Source organism: Natrix helvetica (assembly GCF_964273705.1).
Source record: "Natrix helvetica genome assembly, chromosome: 14".
Classification (NCBI taxonomy): domain Eukaryota; kingdom Metazoa; phylum Chordata; class Lepidosauria; order Squamata; family Natricidae; genus Natrix; species Natrix helvetica.
In genome coordinates this window covers 13,131,289-13,144,358 of record NC_138564.1, presented here as the reverse complement: position 1 = coordinate 13,144,358, position 13,070 = coordinate 13,131,289, and the positions used below count along the sequence as shown (strand labels likewise).

Below are 13,070 nucleotides of genomic sequence, written 5' to 3'. Positions count from 1 at the left end.
CACCCCCCGAGAAAACCCCCACAAACCCTGGTTAAACGTGGATGTCACGTCCATATACTAGCTGCGATGTAACCAGTCATCGCCATGTCTGAAGCAGATACACCAATGAGAGAAAAGAAAAAAAACCATATCACTTTAGTATTTAATTCTGCATATTGTGCAAATAATAAATAATGTCTCTTTCGTATAGTTAACAAATCTGTCATCCAGGCACAAAGAGACTTTCTAAGAAGCACACTGCTGTCATGAATAATTTGCAAGGAAAAAAATTTAATTTTGATGAGATGCAAATATTTATTTCAACACAAAAATGAGATCTTCCCAAATTTGAATGCATGGCCTCTTTCTATGCAGTTAACGCCTCTACAAACATTTGATGGAAGGTCAGAATTGACCCCTTCACTTCGCCCAACCTTTTTTTCCCCCATAATTAATTGCAAATGCAATACAGTAGTCAAAACTAAAGCCATTTTCACCGTCGGAGAAATCAGAAATACATATTTTTCAAACGAGCAATTATTAAAGGAAGTGTCTGGATTGGAAGCTATTTTTTTCTTTTTAAAAAAGCCACCCACTCATTCCATAGCAAACTAGACGTAACTGTTTTATAGCTGTCGCGATAAAAGGCATCTGTTCTCATGCGTTGCCTTTTACTTTAAGCATTTCTCCTACAGGCAGAGAATATTCCCACCTACCCAAAGGAGCTGTAGGAGCTTATCCAGGTTTTAAAGTGTGCAAAACTGTGTGTGTAATCTAGCAAGTCCAGCCCCAACGTAGCCCCATTGGAAAACGACAAAGTGCAAATCTGTTGCGATTGAAGCTGCGTTGATTTCACAAGGTTTTTGCCCCCAGCAACTGGCATAAGACCACCCCAAATGTGTAGGCCACGCTGCCCTTTTCAGCTGCTACATTAAGCCAGCTTCTGTGGCCAAGTGAAGTGCGCACGGGACCCAGCTGTCTGAACGAGAGATTCCGAAAATCACAAAGCTGTATTTACAAGCAGATCTTGAGACAAAGGAGCCTCAAAAGTACACAAACGTTGGTCAACAGTCAACATCTGGTGAAAGAACAAAACGGTGGACGTCCAGTTGAATCTTTAAAAATGATTGGAGAACAGATCTATTCAAAACTTGCACCTGCCATTCACTGGGCATCCATTTGTAACGAAGCCAAAAGAAGGCTCAAATACAGATTTCCAGATTCAAGTCCTTAAAACGCATAATTTGCTTTTGTAACCGAAGAAACCCTAATTTTTAGTGAAGGTCAGAAAACAGTTGGTCAAACTTAAGAAGGCTACATTGGACAGCCTTGTAGACACATTATTCCACTACGAAAAGTCTGTAAAAGCCAAGGTGGTTTGGGGGTGGGGGTGGCACCCAAGGTAATGCAGGAGAGGTTGACTTACTTAAGAAAATGTATACTTGAAACGTTGCATTCAAAAAAGGAAGTGAACCCTGGAGGTACAGGGAAATCAAGCATCATCGGTGAGGATATTCCCCACCCCCTGCCCTCCAACTGTGAAAATGGCTTCTTAATTTCTCTCATGTATCTCTTATCAGGACATTAAGCACCAGAGTATTTGTTTTTTTTTTAAAAAAAAAAAAACGGAACATATTTTATATGACATTATACAACCAAGCCACTTTGCAAAGGAGAAGTTGCAGAAATTAGCCCTGCTTTGTTTTTTGTTTTTTGTTTCCATTTTGGGACACAAGGCACGAAAAATAAACAACCCCAAAACAAGAGAGAGAGACATCACATCAGAACAGTGAACTTCACATGTGAAGAGAATACCTGACCTGTACCATTCTTAAATATCTTATAATGTTAAATAGAGAATGGGAGAGAGAAAAGAAAAAAATAATACATCAGCAGCATAATTGTAATTCTGACATTAGAAACAGTGCGTCGACCCCTCCTGAGAGTTTACTCTAACCATTTCGGAGACAGTAACTTAAAATGCTCAACAGTTTTGCTTCACAGGGAGGAAAAAAAAAAGAAGTTTTCAGTGTCTGAAGAGATTAAAACTTGGTTTTCCTCGGATTTTCGCCTGGTAACTTGGAAAGTTTATAGGAGTTTTCCCTCCTCGTCCAAGAGAAGAAGATGCTCATGTACAACGGTTGTTCAACAATTTAGCCCATTGATGTACCTTTACATAAAAACCGCCCAGGAAAAAATCTAAAGTTTATATTTCATCCATGTTTTGCTGAGAGGGTGCCTCCACTTTCATCTTTTTAGGAGGTGGCACTCCTTCAGAGTCCTTAATGCAGGGAAAGAGGGAGAAACAGAGGTGGGGAAAAAAGAATTAGCATTAGCAACGAATAAAATCAACCGGTTATTTTTTTGCATTTCAGGACATACACAAACAAAAAGGAAATAACGCCACTATTAAAGGGGACACTTCAGTCCGACCAGAGTTACTTGCATAATTTTTCCAAATTGCAGGATTTATTTCTGCTATTTGTGTGGCTCTTCTCTATCACAATGAGTATTTAAAGAAATCTCCGAAAATTCTCCGAAGTGTGTCAAAAGAACATCCATGAAACGTATACTCTATGTGGGCTATAAACAATCCAAAGGGTTACCCATTTCTTGTACTGGAGTTGCTGGTATCACATTTAAAGATTTGAAAGGGGAAAAAAGTATTTCATCCTTATTACCTTAATCCAATCTTCATGTTTTCTTAATAGAATTTTAAAATGAAGAAGACCGGCAGAACGAACTGATCAAAATTGGTTCTCTTCCAGATGACCTCCCTAACTAATCTTGTTCTGACCCAGGCTCCCTTAAAAAGCATGAAGCGGAGTCTTGCTCCCGGCAAAACCCCTTTTATGTACACGGCTGTGAATTCCTTTCATTCACAATCAGCCAGGCTTAGCAAATAGTCTTTCAGAGGAATATTTATCTACACGCACCTTATCTCACTTGGAGAGCTGCCAGATAACTAGTTTCCAAACGCAGGGCAAAGCAAAACTTGGCATAGAGTCTCTTATGGTCACAAACTGAACTTTCCACTCGTGAAACGAACAAATTGTTTCCTGCAAAAGCCCCCTCCCCGTTCGCTCTTTTGTTTCCTATGGGTGGGGCCAATCACCTCCTTGTGGCTTCACTCCCAAGTCGACCCTGCTTTCTTAGTTGTTCTTGTCTTCTCACAGCTCTGAGCATGCGCACTCTGGGAACAGGCTCCAGCTGTTGCTCTGCCTCACTGCTGTCTAGCTCCCTCTCTGCTTCCGACGCAGAGCCCTCGTCTTGAGTTTCCCTCAGCCCCCGGGACTGGCTGGCGGCCACAACAAATCTTTCCAGTTTTTTAACACTCAATATTAGGAAACAGAGCATGCTTTAATCCAGTGTTTCTCAACCTTGGCTACTTTTAAGATGGGTAGGCTTCAACTCCCAGAATTCCCCAGCCAGCAGGTTGTTTTTCAGCCTCATAACTATTATTTCAGACAGCTGATTAGCTAAGTGGTTGTGTCTCAGGGCTACCATGGATTTAGAATTGCAATTTAACTTTGAAATGAGAGGCAGAAAAGCAGGATAAAAATCAGGTTTTTTTTTTCTTTTTCATTACCTGAGAGTTTTTAGATGTCTCTGTGGTTGTGTCATTTTCCGCTGAAGGCTCTGTTTCAACTTTCTCTGAACTATTAATGGAATTCTCCATTGAAGACTGTGAATTCTGTTCATCAGATGCATCTGGGGGAGAAAAAATGGCAAGAAAACGGCTCTCAAATTATCCAACCTTCTGGTGCTTTCAATTCACTTCTATTCACCAGATTAAAGAGAAATTAAAGAGACGTCGGTTGGGTTTTATTGCTACTGCAGTTTTGAAGACAGACGCTTTTGCTTTGTTCTTTAAAAGATGGCACGTACTTATTCTAAAGATTACTTTTCTGCAGGACAGCAAGGGAGAAACAAAAAATTGCCAATGGCAAGCGCCAAGCACTTTAAAAAGAAGTTTTTAATTAAAAATAACTTTTAACTGAAAGGCTGAAGCTGTGTTTTTCATCTAATATAAATGCTCACAGAACTTTTTTCCTTAACCAGAGGATTTAGAAAAAGCAGAATTATATAGCATTCAGCTGACTAGGACACTTTTGAGCCAACACTAGAGGGAGCCATAATGTTTTAGGCCAGGGGTCTCCAACCTTGGCAACTTTTAAGACTTGTGGACTTTAATTACCAGAATCCCTCACCCAGCTTTGAATTCTGTGAATTGAAGTCCACAAGTCTTAAAAGTTGCCAAGGTTGGAGACCAGTTTTAGACAATGTAAAACATAATATGATTTAAAACCCTTGGGAAACATTTGGACAGAGATACCGGTAATTTGTGGGAGAGGGAGTGATGCAAAGTGTGAATGTAACTCCTTTTCCAGCCTTCACAAGCTAGTAAATTTGCGATCCAGAATTCCAAGTCCCAATAATAAAGACAAATTTGTATGCTGGACAAAATTCCTGCTGTGTTTTTCAAGATTTTGGGGTGGGGGTGGGGGAAGAAAACCAAACTTGCTTGGAAAAGTTGCCATGGTTGAGAATCACTGCTCTAATCACTTAGGAAGAGCTGTTGTGAAACTCCATTTTTAATAAATTTCCCAGCCTTGAAAGTCCAGCTCGCTCTTCAAGCTGATAACTAATTATCAGAGGGACAGCAAATATTTGATCTCAACATGCAGTCTCCGTGACTCGACTGATGAAGAATACAAGATCAACTAGATGTCTTTTAAGAATGAAAGCGGCATTAAACGGAGAATCAGTTTCTAGTGTGGTAGAAAGGTGGGGGCTGCTTTTAAAGCGTAGAGAGTTAACACCAAGAGGTGATCATCTACAAAACATAAGAGAGCGGCATGAATCATACATCCTGCCCGCCAACTCTTTGCAGGGAAAGGGTCCCAGGAACTCCACCGTTACCTTCTGAGCCGGCTTCTTCTTTTGCATCCGTCGGAGTATCGTCCGACTTGGAGCCAGGTCCGTCTGCCTGCCCTGTGGAGATCTGTTCGGGCACAGGACTGGAGTTGCTGCTATTCTCCTGCTTTATGGGGGAAGCGTCAGCGATAGAGCTCTGGTTGCTATTGTCATCTGCAAACGAAAGAGGTTGAAGATTTCAATGAAGAAATAACCAATTTCACCGCAGACGTGATGTACAATGACCCTAAAGGCTACACTATGCTATACTAAGATCAGCACACACAAAATCCAGCCGATGAGGATTTGACCCCACCCTGGCCAAAATAAATGCCCGGTTTGAGTGCCACGCAAATCTGCATTTCACAAACTCGCTTGACTGAAGCAGAAATGCGCTGCCAGTTCAGACGTTCAGTGCCCGAAGGGCTTTGATTGCCCTCCAATAGGTGGGTCCTGATAGGGAAGCTGTCCAGGGCACAACCGCTGACATCACAGTATCCACCCAGGCACTTGCTGAGCAACGCTAAGAAAAGCTGCCGCTTCACCCATTTTTCCTCTCGGAGAGACACCCAGAACAGGAAAATTACAGATTCCACGGAGGGTAACCATGGCAACGTGTAATGACTCACTTTAAATGTTAAACACGTGCTTCAGAAGAGGAAAAAAAAAGATCTTAATTTTTTCTCCGGTTCAACTTTATCAGGCTGGAGACTTCCCGGGGACACAGGCGCCCCATGTCTACAAAACCTCCTCTTCGATGAGATGAACATTTGGAAAAAATTGGTTTTAAAAAGTCCCAAAATGCAATCGGCATGAAGCTGGAGCCACACAAGATCCCAGAGGATTTCGTTCCCCATTTCTCATCCCACTGGTTACTGGGCTTATACTGAGGAGGGGACGGGGGGTGGGGGTGGGGGGCAAAGAAACATGCAGGGATACATCTTTACATAAAAAGACCAAATAAAAATCAAGGTTTATTTGTTTTTTAATTAGTTTACATAAACAGCTTTTGGGATTACCGCACTAAGGAAAAATAAAGTGCCATCATCATCAGCAGGAGACTCATTAGCCTCCATGGTGCCTTTTTACTCTGTACTTGCCCAATTGCTGCTTTTCAAAGCTAAACCTAAGATTGCTCCTAAGCAAGGTTTAGTGTTCCCTACATTCTGGCTGGCATCAGCAGCATGACAACACTAACACACACACACACACACACTCACCGTGCATATCCATCATCCCAGGAGATGAGCTATTTTCTGGGGTCGTCACCTCAGAACCGCATTTTTCATCCTTGCCTTTTTTCTTGTTCTTGGCTTTCTGAGAGGCGGGAGAGGATGATGGTTAGTTTGGGCAGGGCTTACACACTCAAAGTGAGGCTCTTCCACTGAGGTTGAAGCCTCCAAACCGCCACTCTTGGGCTGATCTAAACCACCTTGTTGCTGGCTAGTTTGTCTGCCTTTTTAAGTTTGATTTCAAAGAGAAAGGTGGAACCTTTTTTTTTAATGGAATATTGTCTATCATCATTACGGTTTCAAAAAAAAAAACCTACTTATGTTTCGGCTTCTTCTTTCTACATGTTCATTTTACGACATTCGCGTGTTTTTTATACAGGGCAATACAATCCGAAGGATGGGCTTTGGTCTGAATTTGTGTTAAGATTTGTCTACTTGTTATCAGTTTTTAATACCACTTATTCATATCCACGCTAGTCGTGATAGTAACTGGGTCAATCGGGAACCACAAACCTCGCTGGGTGCTTAAGGGTCAGTTTCTGCCCACCCCCAGCACCATTGCAAAAGATAAAGCAGCAGAGAAAGACAATAGCATCCGTTGTGTGTGTGTGTGGGGGGGGGGGGAGCCATGCATGAAAAAGGATGCGGCACTTGCAATTAGAAGGTGACGTAATTGGTCTCCTAGGAGAAAGTGCCAGCTGCACAGCTCTCACTGCACGGAGCCTGCTGAGCGGAAAGAAAACCCAGATGATTGCAAGGGAGACTCGCTCAGAAATAAGAGCAGGAGGGTCAGGCAAACTCCGTCAGTCGGAGTTGGCAGATGGCAAAAATTGCAGGGCCTGGCTTTAATGCTGAGGGTGCCTGACTTTGAATGGCACCTCAGCAGGCAAGATGGGTGGAAAATACAGCAGCTGCGCCGAGGTGCACCGTAATCTAAGGTAACGGCAAAGACAGGTGTGCTGAACTCTTTCATATGATGTCATCGGCAACTCCCAAGAGGCTGAGGCTGAGCTGAAAAGAGGAAATCTTTTCCTAAGACCTAGTTTGCTATCAAGAGAACTGAGGCTTCACTGCAAAGTTCCACGTAAAAACAAAGGTTTTAGGAAAGGATGTTTAACATTCAAGTACAATGTTATTTACACTGGCAAAATAGTTGTTTTCTCTAAACTTTCATACTTACGTCATCGACTTTGGGCTCTGTTATTGGCACCCATTTGTAGATCCTAAGGGATGTGTCGCCAACTGTCACCCATTTCTTCTCCCTAGAAGGTGGCAAAAATTATAAATATTAGTTACAGGGATGGTCTCAAAGCCTCTGTGCAAAGCGCAGGCAGCAAAGAGAAGGCATAGCTAGAATAAGCCTCACGTCCACAGGGGGAGGCAACAGGACATAAAGTAGGAGGACCTTCAGTTATACATTCATAAAATGAGAGAGAGCCTTTGATCTATGACCACAACTGGACCAGAATTCCCATCGCTAAGCAAGGTGGTTGTTAAATGAATCTCGTCAATTTTACTACCTTTTTTGCAGCAATTGTTAAGCAAACACTACTGCAATTGTTAAATGAATCCCCTTTATTTATTAACAGATACATTCAGTTCTTTTTCTCCACCAGTTATTCACACTTTTTTTTCCTGTTTAAATCTGCCAGTTGACAGTTTTTTTTAAAATTACCTTTTTCTTTCCTCATTATTTGGTTTTGTCAAAGACCTATAAATGACACTCAAGGACATTTCTTTGATCCAACCCCCCCCCCCCCCCGAAGGAAGCAACAAAAAGTGCATCAGGGACTTCCGAGTCTTTGTGCGAGATCACCTACAGCAGTATTGTTGAAATACTAATTTGGGGATTAGAGATGCATTAATGCAAGCAGCTCTGCTTTATAAAAGCCATTTTCTCTGAGTATCTGGCACAAGATACATCTCTTATGCAAACATGTTAACAGACAATGCTAAGGATTTCTAATTTCCTGGATCAATCTACCACTCACATCAATATTATTTAATCAGATATTAAACACGACCTTCTAACAGGGTTTAAATACACAGCTTCCCCAATACAGTTGGGTTTGCAGATGAAGTAAAAGGTATATAATCACTTAGACGTTTCAAATTATACCCAATCAGCATCTACGTTGGGTTAAAACAAGATAGGACTTCACATTCCCACATTTCACTATATGCCAAGCAGATAAATCTAATAAAGAGGGAAAGAGCCATCTGGCAAACAGAAGGTGGAATAGCACCACCCTGCCTCCCTAAACGTGGCTCCAGAAATGCACACTGATCCAGAAGAAATCCATACAAAATGCCTTCCAAGATGAAAGATCCCAAAATCTTCATCTAAACGAGCGAGATGACACAATACATGTGTAGGACTCAACCAGAGGTTGGACTAGACTAGTGTTGAAGAAGCCACTTTCCTGAAAGCCTTCGTAATTCTCATTAACAGCAGAAACGCAAGAAAGGAAGCAACGTATCGGCTCTCCAGTGGACCTAAAGCAAACACAACAAGCCAGCCAACATTTCAAAGAAACATGGCCACTGAATCTTCTGGGCATCTCAAAATGGCCAGCATTCGCTCAGTATGTTTTCCAGTCACCATGGAAGAACGTTATTAACACATTCAATCACTTCACTTTCCGTGTCTTCAGCAACTTCCTAGGCCACCAGTGGTAAAGTCCTAGCTTAAATATTCCAGGCTTCCGGGCTACCCATACAAAGCAAAGCTTGCATCACCTTTGTCTGAGATGATGCCAAACAAAATCATGTCATCAGGATGAGCCCACCGTTCATTTTAAATTAAATTCCCCCGTTGAGGGCTGCAATGTGCCAGGTATCACACAGATCACATACACCCTCATGACTAAGCTCCATTTTAGAAGAGGACAAAACAGGCATAAGGGTTTTCTTCTTCTTTAAACTGGGTGCCTGCCTTACATACGATACAGACTGTAGTTTTCTGTATTTAACAGGAATATTCTGTGGCAGATTTTATTTCAAAATACACTATAGATGAGTGTTTAAAGTAGGCTTCTAAAATGAATTTTTAGAAGGAGTTAGGTCTGTTGAATAAGAGTTTAAAGAATGATCTTGGTATGCCATGATAAGTAATCAAACCACATGCTCGCTCAATCAGCATGTAGAAGGATACTGGGAAAAAATACATGAGAAAATTTATGGTTTGTTGGTTCCCAAGTTTTCAGACAAGTGAACTGTTGCCAGATGTAAATATTTCCCATGAAGGATGTCTGTTATACAGTACTGTGTCTTCAAATCCAATCCCTTTAACTTTTCCCCTGAGAAGGACTGGAATTATGAAACAATAATCCTATTTTGGATCTGTAAAGCCCCAGCCCCGGAGCTATGAAACGTCTCGGGTTGCTTCTGCCAACTGAACAAGGAATAAGTGGCAACAGCCCAAACTCCAAGCTATACTAATTAGGAAATCCCAAGGATCCCCCCCCCCCGCAAAGGAACATACGAACAATCCCCAACTCCTTTACGTTGTCACCCAGTTGATCAAAATAATTGGAGGGGGAACAAGAGTTACCCATAAACTCATCACTCCCATCTGTAATGGTTAAAAATATTTTTCTAATTATTGCAGATGGAAAATTCATCACCTACAAAAAATACTCAAGCACTCTGCAGTTTTAATTGCTTCTAAATACAGCTTTGATCCAAGCAATTCTAACAGCTCATCATGAAAATTGTACACACTGACTTATATTATACTTGTGGAAATGTCCAAGCACACAGAGAAATTGATATAGACCACCACAGGAAACACTCAAAATTCATCACGTCCAGTAAGAAAACGAAATGATGCCACATCACAACTTCAGAAGTTGTTCACAATTTTATGCTTGAATTTCTGAGTAACCTGAAGGATGGGCTTCTTCAGTTCTCATCAATTCATCATTAAACATTTACGAGCAGATAACTGGTCTTTTGTCCTCCGAGAAGACAAGCTGAACAGTTTGGTTGACTTATTAGGAAGAAATAAACCCAATGTCCCTGCACACAGAGAGAAATTCCTGGCTTGAACAATTTTTTTTTTCAAATGTCAGGATCATCAGCAATCTCCTTTTGAAGGAATGAGCTTCACTATACAAGGATCACCTGCTCACGGTTACTATAGCAACTGAAAACACTAGCCAAAAGTTTTCCCAGTTTGTTTGTTAAGCAGAAAGAAAGAAAGATTGGTATTTTCTCCTTCTCTTTATCACAGGGAATCAAGTACCATGCAAAACCAGCAAAGCATCAAGCACTGTCAATACTCCCTTGTTTCTCAATGGGCTCATTGAGTGTCTGTTTTTCTAGGTTGAAATTTCTCTATTGACAGGAGGGGGAAAGCACCTTGATCCCTTGCACAACCCAAGATTGCTCTCCCGATTCAATGATTGATATATATTGTGTGTATATATATATAAATTGCAATCAATTGTTCTGTAAGAGAAAGTGTTTCTGTTAAGATCTACTTGTTTTTAACAGTCACCTAGAAAAATTGCCATTTTAGAACTGGAATCAATTGTGCAAGGGCATAATGCAACTGAATGAAGTTGTTTAAACTTCCCTTGAAGGACATTTTAAGATGTCATCTGATCCAAAACTACCAAACTGCACTATGATTGCTTATTGTGTCTGAATAACCATTTCACTGTATTGTGTGTTCCATTATTGCCATACAAAATTCCACAATAAAAGTCATGCAACCTTTCTCAAAAGCACACAATCCTTTCACACTGAAAACCTTCAATACAAAAGGATGGGTTTACCAAGGTTACAACAATCTAATTGTATCAGACAAATTCAAGTAGCCTCTTTCTGGTTCTGCTCAGAATTTAAATCAACAGAACAATACAAGCAAGCAGCTTTGACTGGAAGCACAGAACTGAAAAAGAACAAAGCATTTCTCAAAAGAATATTGTATCGTAATACTTTGGACGTTTTAAAGAATATCCTAAGCTAACAATTACAGAGGGAAAAATGGAACAGGACACATCAGGTCTATGGCAGGTAGCAGGACAACTCATAGAGAACGTAGAGAAGTCACACCTTAATGACTAAGTATGTTTTGGGTGGTGAAAGCCCCACCTTCACTATTCAGCATAGGCAGCTAAGAAGATCCCAATATACCTGGGCGGTAACCCCCCTCTCTCAAAAAAACCCCAAAGACTGGGGTCCTCGGTGCTCTCTGGTTGCTGTTTTGCAGACATTTCATGACCCAACTAAGGAATAACATCAGTGCTAGAAGGGAGGGAGGGGGGTTGCTGAGAGGACGATTGTGGGATCCTTAGTGCTCTCTGAATTTAGTTGTCTTTTGCAGACATTTCACAACCCAACTAGGGAGCCTCATCAGTGCAGGAGTGTGAGATTTCCTACATTCTGTCACACTGATGAAGCTCCCTAGGTTGCATAATGAAACATCTGCAAGAAAACCACCAGGCTCAAAGAGCACCAAGGATCCCACGGTCGTCGTCTTCATCTCCACAAACCCCACTCCCTCCTAGCACTGATGATGTTCCCTAGTTGGGTCATGAGACGTCTGCAAGAAAGCCACCAAGGCTCAGAGAGAACCAAGGACCCTTCTCCTTCCAACCCGGAGCTACCCATCTTCTCTCCCACTGGGGAGCCTGGGGACAGACTGTCCTTCAGAGGCCATCCAACTGCTGTCCAACACCTTCAGGAAGGACCCAGGCAGCCAGATCCTGCCCTGGCCTCCCTTGGACCATCAGCTGGACAGCAGAGAGGGTCAAGAGGAGGGCAGGGAGAGCAGGAAGGAGGGGTCGGCACAAGGACTCCTACCAGAGGGAAGCCACGTGGATTCGTGGCCAGGGGCGTTGGGGGGGTGTGGACATGCCACGAGTGGGGCAGCTCTCCCCCCCCCAAAATCTCAGAAAGGGGCGAGGAGGAACCGAACAGAGAACCAACCCCCCCTCGCCCCACATGGAGGCGGAATCCAGGCTTCCCAAGGGGGGCGAAGGAATGAGGCGAAGGAGGGCTGGGCAGGGGCCGATGGGAGTTGTAGTCCAGCGTCCCGGGGGCCCACGAGAGCCGCTTCTGAGGCGGGGAAAGGCGGGTCGGGAGGTTTTCCTCCGTGAGGGGGAGGGGAGAGACCCCTCCCCCGAAGTCTCCCCCTCCCCTCCCCCCCCCGAGCTCCCTCCTCACCATTTTCGCACTTTCTCGATGGCCGCCATCACCCGCTTGATATCATCCTTGGCGCGGCTGCGGGTCTCGGCCCGCACCGACCGGCCCGACATGCTGCTGAGGTGGCGGCGGCGGCAGCGGCGGCGGAGGGACCCGGACTGAGGGGCCGGCGCGCCGGCTTCTGAGGGGCGAGGAAGGGCAGCAGCCGGAGGAGGAGGAGGAGAGGGAGGCCCGGCCTGGCTGGCGGCGGCGGCGCCCGGACGCACAATGAAGCCTCCTGGCCGGCTCCGCCCCGCCTCGAAGGAGGGAAGAAAGGGCCCGAGGCCGCCAGGGAGGCCAGCCGAGGCGGTGGGCGGGAGAGGCGGGCGGAGCGCACTGCGCAGGCGCGGGACGCGCCGCGCAGGCGCCGATCCCCGCCTGGCTCGCGCTGGTGGGAGGGGCGGGCGGAGGAGGGGAGGGGCCGGCGGGTTCCCGCCCTTTTTCTATCAGGCGTCGAAGGGAGGAGCGGAGTGGAAGATGGGCCTCGTGGTCCCTCCTGACCCTTTCCCTGCCTTGGCCCATGCCGTCCGCAGGATGGGCGGCATATAAGTTTAATAAACAAAATAAAATAAATGTATTAAAAAGAAAAGACTCTGCTTTTTGTATTGCTTTTTAGCCATGGCATTAGAGGGGGTGGATGGATGGAGAGAGAGAGGATGGATGGATGGATGGATGGATGGATGGATGGATGGATGGATGGATAGATGGATAGATAGATAGATAGATAGATAGATAGATAGATAGATAGAT

General features: G+C 43.8%; 1 protein-coding gene across 1 annotated transcript; it reads right to left on the bottom strand.

The window, feature by feature from the left end:
- Positions 1-250: 250 nt before the first annotated feature.
- On the bottom strand, positions 251-12,642 carry BCL7A (BAF chromatin remodeling complex subunit BCL7A). Its single transcript, XM_081966665.1, has 6 exons — positions 12,303-12,642; positions 7,309-7,390; positions 6,117-6,213; positions 4,903-5,070; positions 3,569-3,690; positions 251-2,260 (listed from the first exon to the last, which is right to left on the bottom strand). Exons 1-6 carry the CDS (start codon positions 12,392-12,394, stop codon positions 2,186-2,188), a joined length of 636 nt encoding a protein of 211 aa, XP_081822791.1. The 5' UTR covers positions 12,395-12,642; the 3' UTR covers positions 251-2,185.
- Positions 12,643-13,070: the final 428 nt, after the last annotated feature.